This window comes from Pempheris klunzingeri, chromosome 9, assembly GCF_042242105.1.
Source record: "Pempheris klunzingeri isolate RE-2024b chromosome 9, fPemKlu1.hap1, whole genome shotgun sequence".
Classification (NCBI taxonomy): domain Eukaryota; kingdom Metazoa; phylum Chordata; class Actinopteri; order Acropomatiformes; family Pempheridae; genus Pempheris; species Pempheris klunzingeri.
This window is the reverse complement of record NC_092020.1, coordinates 3,964,053-3,979,858: the sequence shown is the minus strand read 5'-3', so window position 1 is coordinate 3,979,858 and position 15,806 is coordinate 3,964,053. Positions and strand designations below refer to the sequence as shown.

Sequence of the window (15,806 nt, the reverse complement as noted above, 5' to 3'; positions counted from 1 at the left end):
GCTGTAGTTGCTACTGAGGTACTAATACTTGAATATCTACTTTTCTACTACACTCATATTCACACCAACAGGCAACTTAGAGCCACCAATTAATCTAACTTGCAGTTCTTTGGACTGTGGGAGGAAGTCTCCAGTGCACCTGGAGAGAACCCATGTAACATGCAAACCTCCACACAGAAAAGCTCCCCAGCTGGGTTTAAACCCCGAACCTTGTTGCTGTGAGGTGACAGTCCAAAACACCGCACCACTGTGCTGCCCTGATCCCAGATCCTTTATACAATCATATGCACGGTTTAGATTTAGCAAACAATTGTTCTACCACGTTAAAACATATGACAGCGGATAACGCTTCAAATATGGATGTTGCTGGAATGAAGGTACAAAATATAAAACAGGAACACTTCACACACATCCTAAAACCGGCAGCACAGAAGATCTATATAATCACCACAGTTTCAAGGTGAGCACCCAAGATAGTGTCACCAATTCAGCATCTGACCAGATGTGAAATATGGTCGCAATCACCCCATCTCCCCTGTTCCTGAGTTACGGTGTTGAATAATGGCAGGACAGATGTTTGCCAGGATATTATGATGTCAAAGTGAGGATGACCTTTAACCTTTTGGTTATTAAATGTCATCACTTCATCATTTTCTCCTATTAGACATTTGTGGGAAATTCACAATTTGCGCATGAATTCTTATGAGTTATGGCCAAATATGTGCATTGTGAGATCACAGTGACCTTTGACTTTGACCACGGAAATTTAATCAGTTCTTTCTTGAGTCCAATTGGATGTTTGTGCCAAATTCCATACAGGAGTTCTTCTAGTATCGTGTTCATGAGAATGGTACTGAATGAACGCCTCCACTCATGGCACTCATGGAGGCATAAAGATGAAAAGAAGTAGAAGTAGTAGTATTAGCAGTAGTAGTAGTAGTAGTTGTAGTAGTAGTAGTAGTAGAGGTACATCCTTGGAAATGGGTTAAAAAAGAGGGCATAAATTCAGGTTGTACATGAGCATGGGCCAGAAAAATGAAAAAAATGAGAACACACTCATGCATAGAAGAACAAAAACATTCGCACAAAAGATCCTTCCTGATAAAAAAGAAAATCTTTCACTCAAATCCCAGTATCACAGTGGTACACTGTGTTCATGAGAAACTCCCGACAACAGAGTATGCGAGGGAGTGATTATAACTAGTATTGCTTTCAGACATAACACAAGCAATATCATTACATGTCCTTTCAAATCTAGCACAGCAGCTCATAGCGCTTTAGGAGATGCATCGACATGTACCTCCGTGCGTGTGAATACGCACTGCACTGACTACAGCAACTAGGTCACCCAAATTTTCAAGGGGAAGATGTTTCCTTTAGGGCAGCATTCAATGGGGTGAAACATTCACTGTGTTGGTTTTCAAGACGCCGAGCACACTCTGCCGTGCCGACTGCTGCACTCGCTAACAGCCTTGTAGTGTTTTTACAATGCTGCCACACTGACTCCCAAAACGTGTTTCACCAAAGACACAAAAAGGGATAGTGAAAGTCACCTTGGAAGGACCTTGTAAGAAAAGGAAGATATTTGACTCAAGTCCTTGGAGGATAGGGGGCCTAAAGCTGCCACCCTCACTGATGACACTAAGGAAATCTTGTTCAATGTGGGTTACGTATCCAAAAGTATTTTGAGTGAAAGTTGTTCCTGTTACCGGGCAAAACAGAAAAGAAAAAAACACTACTGTGGCACATCTCTCTTTATGGGCAGGTTAATGGTATTGCAGGCCAACAGCCTTGTTACAGTTTATACAGCTGATGATGAAATACAATATGTCCACATGCCCAGAACGGTTTAATTTGCAGTCCAAAGATGGCATCAACAGAACTGCTGCAAGTAAAGGAACAATCTGTTTTGTCCTCTTAAACTGTCAGTGGAAGGTCTTGCATCAGCAGAGATTGCTTCCCCGAAGCAAAACAAATGCAAATACCGTGCAAATATGCATGAGCCCATGTGTGGTCAAGCACACACAGACGTACACACAAATGCACACACACACACACACACACACACACACAAATGAAAAAAAAAACAAAAAAAACCCTCCATGTGCACACAAAGAGAAAGCCGAGGGAACGAACGATTTGCGGATGCATGGTGACATTCTCTCTGTACGCCAGATCAATAGTTATTGCAGATGCATTTTCTGGCTGTAAGAGAGGAACACTCAGACAAGAGGCTTCATCCTGCATGGAGCACAGTGGAGTCTCCAGGCAGAAAATGGTAAATGTCAGGTGAGGGCCCGTGGGAGTAGGGATTCGGTACCTACATCATGTACTGCTGAGCACCTGCGTGCAGCATGCAGGCCTGTGGGTGCAGAGATTTTCTCCCTTCTGATATTTGTGTAAGGTAAGAGCAAAGTGAAAATGCATTTTGTAAATGTCACAAGATGGAAGCCGAGATAAAAATGGAGTGTTGCACATTGTTGTAATTTCCTTAACCTTCAGCAACTCAATCAGGGACGACTGACTGAGCACTGCTGCTATTTCTCAGCAACAATCACATTCAGACCTGGGAGCCTTGAAACATAACATGCCTCCTACTGATGGCCACTGAGCAGCTCAGATAATGCAGAGGTCCACTAGAAAACATGTTTTCTAACCGACCTGCAGTGGGATCCAGCCATGCTGATAGTTTTGGTTTTGGTTTTGGCTTCGAGATATCCATCCCTGAGATATTCTCCAACACAATGGAGGTAAATAAAACTTCATTTGTGGTGCTGGGAGCGTTGAAAAATTACATAAAAAATTCAACAGTCGAGTTACACAGTGCCCTAAATACTCTGGATGTGCCTCAGATGTTCCTGAGAGTCATTTTCATTCGAACTACTTTTCAACTTTCTTCACGAGGACTACTTCTTTAGAAAAATTACAAACCTTGTGAAATTCAGGTAACCGTGTGTTCTGTCAATAATCCAGAGTAACCAGACATGTGGCTGCTGAATTCTTATTAAACATCATGTCCAATTCTGTGAGCACCACAAACAAAAATGCATTTGCCTCAGTTGTGTTGGGGTGGAGGCAGAAATACCCGGCAATTAAATAACAAGACAATATCAGCAAGGCAACAGATACCACTAGAGACAAGGCAGTTTTAAAGGCATAGTTTGACACCGAGAGGACTTTGATGAGAAGATCAAAACCACTCAATGTGCTTTGAAGCAACAGGATCAGCCTCTCCATCCTCACAGCGGTTACTACAGTATGCAGCACCACACCTCACCTCTACATACTGTATACAACAAGCTGTGTGTCTATCCATGACCTAACCTGTGTCTGCTGGTTCAGAACATACAGTGATAATTCTGACATTATCTTCTCATCTCCTCCTGCTAGTCCCCCTGGAAAGCTCAGAAAGTCGACCTCGGTGTCTCTAATTTCAGACACTTAATGAGATTTTTAATTGGTGACCTTTAGAGAATGGTTTCATACCACGGCTCATGAGAGCACTTGAGGGGAGCCAACACATACCACTCAATACTCACACCGGGATCCTTCATAGCAGTCTGTCAAGGGTCTTTACCTTTACCCATTGGCTGACTGATAGAAAGACTTGCATTTGAAATTTTGCGACATTGGAGGGAGCTACCAACAAGTTTTTATAGTCCTAGAAGTTCATGGCATGTGGGAAGTATTTGGAGACAGGAGAATGACAATGCAACCATGACCACATGATAAACTCCCGCTGCTGCTCTTCATCAAACTTTTATAGTTGCTCCATCTGACAAGTGGCAAAGAACAAAATCTCAACAAACAAAGCCCAACTGAGTTGAACAAGAACGCAACACAGCATGTTGAAGTGTTGCTGTGGCAGACAGAAGTATATCGTACGCAGGTGGCGCTGACTGTCTCTTAGCGTAACAACAAAACAACAGCACTGAGGATAAAACGCATCAAAAGTTGTGGCCTTACCGTGGTGAGATATCACAGCCCTGCTGCATGAAGGCCCCCAGTGAGAACCAAAGGGAGTTGAAGATGCCGAACTCATTGGTCTGCTCGGGGCTCTGCTGATTGGTGTTCTGCTGCGTCGGTGTCTGGCCCTGCTGCACCCCGTTGGAGGCTGATGCTTGGGTGGGAGTCTGCGGCTCACCTCCCTCCTCGTAGTCCTCAGCGTGCCACTCATACGGGCTGAATCGACTGACAAGGAACAGGACGACACTGACGCCAATGTAGGCAAACACAATGCACATCCAGATCTCGTAAGCCAGCGGGTCCAGGAATGAAAACACGCCAGGTTTGGATTTGGTGGGCTTCTTTATCATAATGGAGATACCCAGAGACATGAAGGGCTTGGAGAAGTCGATCACTTCTTCACGGACCAGGGTGATGGTCAGAGGAGCCACAGCCACATCTGCTTTCTGAGAGACACAAGCGCAGGCAGGCATGTAGAACAGAGCATTATTTATGTTCTGCAGCATATCGGTTTGTTAATGGGAGGAGCAAAACAGGATTCTTCAAATATACAATTAAAGACTTTCTTGCCTTGCTAGCTCTAAGAATGACAATGTCAGTCAGTCAGCCTTTGTGTTTACTGCAGTGATTCTGCAATTACGTAACAAGTCAGTCTTTGAAATTATTCTCATGGATACGGTAAGTATCAACAAAAACAATCACAACCATTTTCAGTGTCCCACTTGTGACACTACTGCTGTACAGGTGACACAGTTGGAAATGTTTAAACTCTGCACATTGTGCCTTTACTTTGAATAGATCAATACTAAAGTGAAGTCAGTGATGTGAAGTGTTTTTGGTACATGTGCACATGCAAAACGGCATTCACATTGGACTTTTAAGAGTTTAAGGCTATTTTCCAGCTTTACAGAGGGAACAATCCAACACTAAACTCTGCTAACTCACCCCATACACCAGCTCTCCCACCATGCCGTTCCACATCTTGGTTTCAGGATCTCTGGCTCCATATTTGCCATCCGAAACAATCTTCAGTTTGTACTGGTAGCCCACATGTTTGGCTATCTCTGCAGCCAGCTCGACAATATAGCCTTCGTACTTGTCATTTCCCACAAGCTGCTCATGGTTCTTCTTCAGCATCACATATGGAGACTCCTATCAGATGGAGGGCAACAGATTTTACTCCGCAATTATCTGTTTTATTTCAGTTACATCAGGTGTAGGAAATCACTCGACGATGTCTGAAATAATTATGAGTTTCACTGAGAACATAACATAATGGAAACAAAATGTACACAGATACACATCATTTCTTGATACAAGCTGTTGCGACTGTGAGTACCATAGCTTTTACAGCAGAACGCTTTGTTAAGCTAATTAAGTCACAGGCAGTGTTATGGCTGATGATAAAGCTTTAGCATGTAGTTAGGTTTTATATTACTATTTAAAACTTTGGGAAGGGATGTTACAGATGCATTGTACGCTTCAGTGCAATTCATCACCTATCTTTTTATCCTTTGTTGATAGGTAAGGCTTTGGGAAAAAAAAATCTTACGGGGCTCAAAACATAATTGTTGCTGTGAAAGGTTCAAAGGAAAAGATAATTATATGAAATTACGACGTATTATTTTGGCTTTGTCCCTTGAAGGTATGGTGTGTAATTCAAACACAAAAGGAGCATAAGTATGATCATTATGAAAGCATTGCCACATTGAAAGGAGTTTTGATAACATTATTAAAGCTACGAAGACATTGGATCTCAGGTGAGGAAATATCCGTGGGTGTGCGAGTGTGTGTGTGTGTGTGTGTGTGTGCGTGTCTACGTTTGAGCCATGTAGCTGACGAAGCAGACATCACTGACCTCTGCTCCAGGGTCGGGCTGTTCTTCTTGTTATATCATACCGACATTTGTACATCTCACACTACACTGATTGGGTGTCCTGAGAAATTACGGCTGACATGACACCTGGGGCCCCGCTTTACCTTTAGATAAATGTGTTCTATATGGGATTCCAGCCAACCCAGTCTGAATTGTCCACCAGCACTTGAAGGGCCTCAATTCCCACAAGTTGTTACACGTGCCCGCTTTCAGCTAAGGCTGAGCTGAGCTGAGCAAATCCTGCCATCATATTTCATCAGGGTCTACAGATGGGGTGGGGGTCGGCGGGTGGGGTTCCTCTGTGTGTTACAGTTATCTGGGTTCTCCTGCTCTTTATAGTTGAGGTGAAGGTAATCATTGTTACACATGGAAACCCGAGGCTCACTGCTAGAGAAACGGCACCCCAGGGAGACAGTGGTGAGAAAGGTCTGGCGTGCAGCGCATCGACAGGGTGTGCACTTGCACTCGCAGACAAAGACAGTTACACACACGTGTGAGAATGCGCACATGTGTGTATCCGTCTGTATCTTTGCCCTCACACGCACACAGACGCACTCACACGCGTGCACATAGAGACGTGGCATGGCATACAGAAGGTCCTCCAGGACTCAGTCTCATTGACCTCAAACATTTCCACTGAGATCCGCAGTCACTCAGCTATGTTAAATATAATCCAGTGACAAGTGTGTGCAAAAAAGAATAAAAAATAAAATGCATGGAAATGAGTGTCTTTTTTAGATTTACCATTGTTAAAATTTAAAAAAGAACCTATTATATTTCTCTGAGACCAATTTAAACAGACCTTAAGGGAGTTTGGAAAATTCTATAATTTGCTTTTGCATGCAATGATTTCATACTGAAAGCAAAAATAACTGTACTTATTTTAATAGTTGCAAACAACAAGCGTGCCATTAATAACCACCTCCTTGCAGGCTGAAACTAAATCTCAAGATTCCAGCCTGGTTTTGGTGTAAAGCCACGATGGTGAAGACACCGAGATCGAGCGCTATATTTAACATGTTCTGCTTCACTCCTTCAGATCTCCTGTTAACACAGGCCTGGTCTGTGTGCACAGACTGGGACAGCAGGGATTGTAGAAAAGCATGAAGCGATGCCTTCACGTTGGCAAAACAACACACTCCCTCCAGCAACCAATCAGTGAGCACAAAAGTTATATGGTGTAAAAACTCTAGTGCTACCCCACAGCCTAATAACTGTTCACACCTTATCTCTTCTCTTAGGTTCCAAGACAGAGAACCAATTTATCTTCCTAGAAAAGGGGACACTGATAGAAGATTATGTCAGAGAGAGTTATTTTAGGTCGGCACTCTTGGGAGACTGCAACCTTTGGGCTTAAATGAGGACTTGCATGTTCTTTTAATTAGACACCAATAGTCTTCACGTTAAGTTAGTCATGGACATGCTATGCTCAATGCTCTGCATCAGCTCCCAACCTTATTTGTCTAATGTACCTTCTCTAATGTACCTCTACAGTCCGGTGAAGTGCCCCTACCATCAACATCACCTGATGTTTTCCAAATGTGGTCCTCTCATTTTAAATAGGAATTACTACCACTTTGAGGTGCAGAGGTGAGTTTGTATTTTCCGCTATGTACTGTATTTCAATCATTCAATCAACTATTTCAACCTCTCTACTTGTTTGCTTTTTGGTTAACTGAATTGCATTCATCAGCTTTAATGCTGGGATTTATCTAGTTTGGACCACTCACTAGAGGTCAACTGATTACTCTAATTGGTTTGGCCAACAGGATGTTTTACAAACTATCATTATCAGCAGAACTTGGCTCCAGTGGTGGCTGATGGCTGTCACATGGGGACGAAAATTTACCGTTTTGCATGGAGAGAGGAAGCCTAGCTTTCTACCCCCTGGTAATGAGCCAAAAAGTCAGTCATTTGTAGCTTTACCCTCCAACAACTTCATCCCGACTCCAGAAATCCATCAAACCATCTGGCTCCCAGGTCGTCCATCCCCAGGCTTCGCCTGCAGCACACCAGCCGGATTATGGACGCAACTTTGGAGCTTCGCAAAGTGTGTGTTTGGGTCACAACAGACATTACTTAGTTTTGTTTTCGTTGGCCAAGTTTTGTATAAACTCTTACACTACTACTACATATTCTTATGTACCTTCTTGTATATGTTAATGGGTGGTAATTTTTAGGCGCTGTCTGTGTGTAGTAGTGTGTGTGCTTGTCAGGATGCATCCCAGTGTCGGTGTGGACGGAGGGTGGGGGTGATTTCAGCTAGTGGCTTTTTCCTGCTCGTTATTATATCGGCCTTTAACAATCCATAATTGGTCAACTAGTTCATCAATCATCATCAAGCACCAATCTGTTGACACTTTTAATGCAATTCTTTCTTCCAGGTGGGAAATATGGTTGATGTGGACTGTGTTATCCCCTCAGGTGCTCACATTTAAGGTCTGTATGACACGACATGAAAGTAGCCATAAAAGATGATTTACATTGGTAGTGTTACTATATATTGCTGTATATACTGCTGTGGTCAGCTATTTCCTGCTCATGCTACAAGGTCCCTGACTGAAAGCCTGTCTCTTTAAAAAGATTGCACAGATAAGAGTGTGCCGATGCTTTTTTGCTATTATTCTCTGTCTCTCAGCACCATCACCTCCACCAAGCCTTTATCCGGTGAGTTTCTCTTAAGGGAAGTACAGAGTTGAAATCCGTTACCCCATTAACCCTCACGGTGGAGATCGCCTGTGTACACATTGCCCTGCTAGACCTGAAGTGTGCTGCAGAATTTCAAAAATCTGCTAATGTTTTGTTTTTTTCATCCATTTATAGAATAGCTATATCTGCTGTAAGTCCAACAGAATTACTCGGGTGCAGTGATTCCCAGAGATAAAAGGCATTCCCACTTGAAAAATATACCAGGAGTACAAAAAGTGTTGGGCTCCAGGCATCTGCAGGCATGGAGTATTCTCTGATATTAAATTTTCAACAGGACACCGAGAACATCCTGTACCTGCAAAGATAAACTGCTGTCTTTATTATCCACTACTGTATATTAGCCAGGTATTGCCCGCTATGTTCCTTTCTTTTGGGAAAAAGTCATGATAACCTAGCCGTCATGTAAGCCAGACAGATTGAATCTTTGCTGCCCTCTTCTCAAACCCAACCTTATTCACAGACCCCTGCAGCTCATCTCTGTTATGTAGGCCAGGACGCTTAACACAACCTGGCCATGTCGTTGTGTTGAACAGCCTGATGACATCTGAGCCAAATAAAGAACGTGGGAGGACAGAGAGATGAAGGACACATTGTCACACAGCCTCAGAAATGAGTCTTCTCCAGGGCTATTTAGTATTGTATAACTACTACCTTACTGTTGAGGGCACTGCTGGATACTTACGCACTGTTTTTCATTTGTTTGCATCTCCTTGTCTGCATTAACCTGAGGTTTTGTTGCCCTTGTGTCTTTTAAATGCTTTGTAAATATGTATAATGGAGTGCAGTACAGTGTGAGTCAGTAAGCCAATCCCCCCCCCAAAGACAAAATTCTGTACTTGTGCTATACTTGCTAAATGAAGTCATCCTGTTTTTGGACAGGCACAAGTCAGACAGTGAGAATTTAGCAGAATAGAGTTAGGAAGGGAAAGAAGGGATGAGATACAATCATTGCTCTACAATGTCTGCTGAATTCTTTTCAGGGGGCTGAACTTTTAGGAACTCTATCATAAACGAAAATGAAAAATGTTACCCTGCTCTTTCCCATTTTTCCGCCCTGCCCAAATCCCCCAACCAACACTGACTTACCAAGATAGTGGTGACTATGTAAGTTCTGTTCTGCAGGCCGTAAGTCTCGTTGCTGCCTCTCATGAAGCTGGCCGTAGTCACGTACTTTTCATCTTCATTCCAGTAGCCAACCTAAGACGAGGGGAACGCGTCACAAACCACAGCCTGTATTTACCGTTCTGGTAAAAGTGACACCTTCTGAGACTTGATTGGAGCGAATACTACATTAGCTGATGCAGTATTAGTTCAGAATATGGCTGTTTTAGCCACTGCTTGCATTTGATTTCACCATTTGATAGGATAGATAATGCAAACCATATTTCACTAATCAGGGGTGCAATAACACAAGTAAAGACATAGCAGTCAGCTTCTGTGCATCACGTCTGCACAATTCTTCTCCTTATAAGACTTCTGATATAACTTGTCCACCGACATCACACGTTTTTCCATTTGTTCATTTGTTTCCATTTTAGACATTTTCTAAATATTTCATCCCTACTATTGACATGGTACAATATATTCTAAAAAATATGACATCGTCGCTAAATTTCACACATTTATTGCTACTGGAGATATTCAGGATTTCACACAAATACAATGAACCTTTGCCGCAAACCATTACTAAGTAAAATAAATGCTTAAGAGATAAACAATGAGGCAGTAGGATAAATCCTTTTCTCTGACTGGAGTTGAAGTTTGATAAAAACAGGGCCAGACCTTTCTTGGTCTTATCGAATACAGAGTAAGGACCAAATATAAGCTACAGGTTTATTCCAGGCTATAATCTTACCTTTTTGGGTCCAGATGGGGCCAGTTCCATGACGCTAACAGTGTAGTTGGTTCTGCGACCTTTCTCATTGAACTGAATGTGACCAGTCAATCCATCTATACGGACCTGTAATGGAGACACAGACATTGAATAAGTAACTCACAGCCTCCGACTGGCCCGACAGATGGGTAAATAATGGCTGCCCGTGAAGCATGATATTCATACAGGCTATTTTCTTCCATGTCTGCGCTGCCGGCAAGCATTTGCATGTCATGCTTTCACGCGATGCATGTTAAGCATAGCTTGCATGTGTTTGCATAGTACTCATTTGTGAAAGTCCACAGTGTTTGAGTCCCTACGGAAATGAATGACAGACGGTGTGCGTGTATATGTACAGTGCAGTGTGTTTGTCTTGGCTGTGTGATGGAGTTAATTGAGCGAATGCGGCTTCAATCTCCAGTCTATCCGCAGGCAGATGGCTAGATTGACTCTGAGCAGGCCTCTGCACAGCCACTCTGCAGACAGAGCCTCGGGCTGTGCACACACACACACACACACACACACACACACACACACACACACACACACATGCAATTACACCTATGCCCTCACAAACATATAGTATAGTATTTATTATACCTCCATACTTTATGTAAATGGGGTTCCACAGTAAATACATGGTCTATTTGATTGAATTGAATTGAATTTGAAAGACGTGTTTAAATTGGCAACTGTATTTCTGCTTTTTAAAAAATGGAATTTTAAATATAATAAAATGACTGTTTTTCTTTTTCCTCGATATACACGGCTTCACATGCATGCATGTCAGTGTGTCTCCATGAGATGAAGAAGTTCCACAGCCAGTCCACTGTTTCTATTTCCATTCCCATTGCCAAATATTACATTTCTGAATTCAATTGCTGATGTCATATTCCATGATGATCACGGCTGAGTGTTATTGCCGGCAGGTTTTGTTTACTAGCCACGATGTCACATTTGATACTGGAGAGCTCTCCCACGACTTAATGTGAACTTTACACGACAGAATGAGACCTAATTTGTTCAGCCAGACCCAACTCAGGAGCTGTTAGCCGATGTGCCACTCAAGAATTTGCGCTCATCTGTGTGCGGATCTATATTAGCGCATTCCTGTTATGCGCACAGACCTGCTGCAGGGCTCTCTGGATGTCTATGCCCTGTCCCCAGGGAGCTGGCGGGTTGGCAAGACACTCTCCAGCGTTGCCCCTGCGAGAGATGTCTATCCTCTGTCTCCTCAGATTCTGAAAGGCCGTGGACATGACTTTCACCCCGTCATACGTTAGAGCGCCTGTGTACTGAGAGGAGAGAGCAGACAGTTCAAACAGAAGCAAACACAGTAATAAAAATTGATAAAGGTCTGGGCTGAGGAGAGGCAATGAAAAGGTTTCTATGAATTTTAAGAGACAACAAACACTGTTATCTTTGAAGAATCCTCCAGCTTTGCTTTTACAACCAAGGTTGTAATTTCTATTACTTATATTTCTAGTTAATTTAAAGACACACAAATGTTTGGGCTTGGAATCAATCCTCTATCTCAGCTGGTTTGACAGTTGTCATCGCTAAAAATCAATAATCATTTAAGAGCAGTAATCCCACATCTGAATCACCAATCTCAGACAGGACCGGGGGTTATCTGGCCCCCAGATTTAATAGAAGCCTTTTCATAACTTTTTGCAATATGCTAGTGACAGCCACAAACAAGCTAACTGACAGGGGAAATTACAGCCTTCTTGGCAATGGTAACCATAACCTCACACAAGTAAAAATCAGCTGTCACATCTGAGGAAAATCATGATTGAGGTTATGTTACATTAAACATACCCTCTGCTGCAATGCAACTTTTTGTTATAATGATACAAACAGGAGGGAAGAGGGAAAATAAAAGACAAAGGAGCAGTACTTTGAGTCCACTCTTAGGCACTTTGGAGTCTTTGTTGTCAAACTCCAACCACTGCTGGACGACACGGCTGACGCTGGGCTCAGAGTTGTTGACGAGCTGGAAGCCGGTGATGTTCGCCCCACCTTTCCTCAGGTCTGTCAGGTCGATGTCTAGGAAACCCTGAGACGAGTAGAGCACAGGCAGAGAAGAGAACTGAGAAATACAGGTAGAAAAACAAAAAACTATACCTACATGCAGATTTGGAAAACTCATCTGTGACAGGTGATTTGGTTGTCAAGTGCAGCAGCCGATGACCTCAGGGGTGGGACCACAATAAGAAGTCGCTGGATCAGTGGTTCCAAAGTTCTTTGGCTTGTGAGCCCTTCAAAAAAATCATTACCTGCTCACGACTCTTCGTCACAGAGAGAACTTCAGCTGAGAGCATTTTGGAAGTCCATTGATTTTCAGAAATGTGAAAAACAACAGAAAAAATGGGCAGAATTCTGTGTGACAGACCTTCGCTTTATTTTCTGTCTCATCTATTTAATCATCTTGTGACCCCTCAGATTGTTTGTTTCAGCGGGTCACAAGCCCAAAAGGTTGGGAACCAGTGGTCCACTGGGCACCTGACATTAAAGGGTAATTCTGCAGAATGCACTCCACTGTTATTACTCTATCATTAAAAGTGCAAAGGTTTACAATAAGGACAAAAATGACAAATCCATATTTTTCACTTTGAGAGGTTATTCCTTTGAGCAGACTTCATCCCTGTCTTTCTTGAAGGCTGACAGTGTTGAGAAAGAAATAAAAAAAAACTTAATTTCATGGCTGGAGTGGTCCAGAGCTAATCTCTGATAGACTGAGTCCTCATAGGCTACTGTTAACAATGGCAGGATCAAAACCTTATAGGCTACTGTGAACGAGGCAAGGGATGCCTCCGGCAGAGTAGAATGGAGAAAGAAGTGATTTACTGTAATGGTATCTCCTACTTGTATTTTTTTTCCCCTGACTATTATACGGAGAAGGCTGTTTGTCAGAGAGGGAGAAAGGCAGAGAGTAGGAAAGGCAGATTCTGTCTCTCAGCAGGCTCCCTGTCAGCGTGGGGAGAAGAAGAGGCAGACAAGAGGGAATGGGTGGGAGCAGAGACAGAGTAGGAGAGAAGATTTGTCTGTGATTTGTCGAAGATTTAAGAGCAAACTTTTGACTGATGACAGAAAAAGGTGCCTCTCCGGATCATCTCCTGCTCAGCAGGCATCTGTCTGACAAGACGCACTTTCCTCTCCTTTTCCTTTCTTCCCTCTGATGTTTGTTTCATGGCATTTGAAGCTGTGGCCCCTTCTTGGCCACATGTCTGTCTCAAATCCTTTCTTGTTTACTCTCTTCGTGTCCACACAGTAAAGATAAATGAAACAAAAACTAGCATAAAGTTCAGATTGTTTCATGCCCCCCTGGTTTTGCGGACGGTTGACATGGTGACAGGTACAAAATGAAGGCTAGCTAAAGCTTCAGGAGACAAATGCACCCCCCCTTATATCACCCCCCACCCCCTCTCACCATCTCTCCCTAATATACCTGTGTGTGTTGCCAGGTGTCCATATTTCTCAGCTGAGCAGACAGAGTTGTGTCTTTTTTCTGCTCCATGTATGAGCTAATGCAGTGCAGTGAGCTGAAGAGGTTACTATAGAAACTAGCCTTTGCTAACACTGAACATGGTGGGGGGCATTTCCGACAGATATTTCAACCACATTTGAGTATTAGAGCAAATTCTTTTTTCTCTTCTTCATCTCAAAAATCACACCGTGCTCTGTTTTTGAGATTCTCACACACACACACACACACACACACACACACAGCTGCAGACGTACACACGAGTACATTAGGAGGACGTTCTTAAAAGGTGCAAGGACACAGAAAAAGGTTGTTTTTTTTTTTGTTGCTCAAACCTTTAATGGGAACATTATAAATGACTGTGGCCACTTTGCGTATCAGCTGTTATTAACGTCCGAGCCTTATCATTTAAAATTAAATCTGGCAAACTAGCCAGACAAGAGAGATTGAGCCAATCTAAAAGCCCAGCAGTGAGAAATTGTTCAAGCTACCAGCTGCATATTAATGCTGTTATTACTACAGCTTCTGCTAATGTCAATTTTCTCTTCATTTGGTTGCGTTTAGCAAGTCTGAAGAGTGCTGTAGGGGTCTACATCCCATTTGCACTGAGAAAATGGCAGCAGACAAAGAGAGCTAATGGATATAAGCTTGCATTGGCTGTCTGACCTTTTTCTGTCACTATGAGTCTGCATAGATTTCTGTCTCTGGCTGTCACAGGATTCCTGTTTGTGCTTTACATAAGTCTAGTGTGCAGCTATTATGTCTGCAGGTTAGACAGTATGGTGAACAGAGAAATTATGAAAACTGAATGAGTGAACATAAAAGGCATAAAATCAGATTTAGGTTAAATTGTTTGGCACATGCAAGTCTGTTAAACTGGCAATAAAGAACTGAAAGTGAGGAACTCAAAGGCTGCGTTTAATGGATATGCAAATTCACCCAGGGTATGAAAGTATGTTGACAAGTGTGTGGAAATCTTTTGATGAAGAAATGTAATAGGATGAAAATACAGTGATATAATGCAGATTCCTTACCAGGTTAGCCAGGATGTAGTGGTAGCTCTTTGCATTCTTGCCTTGTTCAACAATCTAGAAGAGAAGGACAGAGGAGAGACAGAGACTAAAACGCCTGTGATACAAAAACAGTGTGTGTGTGCGTTTGTGTGTGTGTGTGTGTGTGTGTGTGTACAACTGAGAGAAAGGTTTTGACAGTGTCTCAGCGGTACACCTGCTACAGAGTACAGTACTTGACCTTGTGCTGGATAGACAGGGAGACTGAAAGGGAAAAGGACTAAACGTTGAACATTGAGTATAATAAAGATGGTTAAGTTTACAAAGACTAGAAAGTAAAAAGTAAGCATATCAACAGATTACCAACTGCATATAACAAAAGTCATGACTTAAAAATGATTGATACTATTCACTGATGCTCTTCGGATGTAGAAGAAGAGCGACTAAATTAATATTACATAATTAATTTCACAACAATCTGAGCTGACCATTAAAAGGCAAGAAATTACACTTATGGTTATATAGTTATTACAACAACAATTAAATGAAAGTACAGGCAGACGATTCAATAAATGTAGCAGATGAATGGATAAATAAATTAATATTTAACTCACAACCACACTCTACATATTGCACTTTAAATCCATCATTAATTAGTACAGTTTGATTGTATACTGTACTATATTTGCTTCCCTCCTCCCCCTTATCTTTGCTCCGTTTTCAATATTGTTCCCCTGAGACCTCTGATTTGATCTTTGATCTATTTTAATAGCTTACAATATTCTACCTCCCCGATGCTCCGTCGTGGTCTAACGATATCATCAAACACAGAAGTCTGTCAGTGCTAAACCGTGCACAAGCCCCTCTCACACGCCTACACTGCAT

At 42.5% G+C, this 15,806-nt stretch overlaps 1 protein-coding gene across 1 annotated transcript in view; it reads right to left on the bottom strand.

Annotated features, from left to right (window-relative positions):
- gria1a (glutamate receptor, ionotropic, AMPA 1a) overlaps window positions 1–15,806 on the bottom strand; it is a 65,332-nt gene that overhangs the window by 24,841 nt on the left and 24,685 nt on the right. Inside the window, exons 5-11 of the mRNA XM_070837384.1 lie at window positions 14,946–14,999; window positions 12,325–12,483; window positions 11,552–11,719; window positions 10,407–10,511; window positions 9,638–9,748; window positions 4,912–5,118; window positions 3,967–4,412 (exon numbers count right to left, since the gene is read on the bottom strand). Coding sequence (XP_070693485.1) covers window positions 3,967–4,412; window positions 4,912–5,118; window positions 9,638–9,748; window positions 10,407–10,511; window positions 11,552–11,719; window positions 12,325–12,483; window positions 14,946–14,999 — 1,250 coding nt within the window. The remainder of the gene's footprint in view (window positions 1–3,966; window positions 4,413–4,911; window positions 5,119–9,637; window positions 9,749–10,406; window positions 10,512–11,551; window positions 11,720–12,324; window positions 12,484–14,945; window positions 15,000–15,806) is intronic.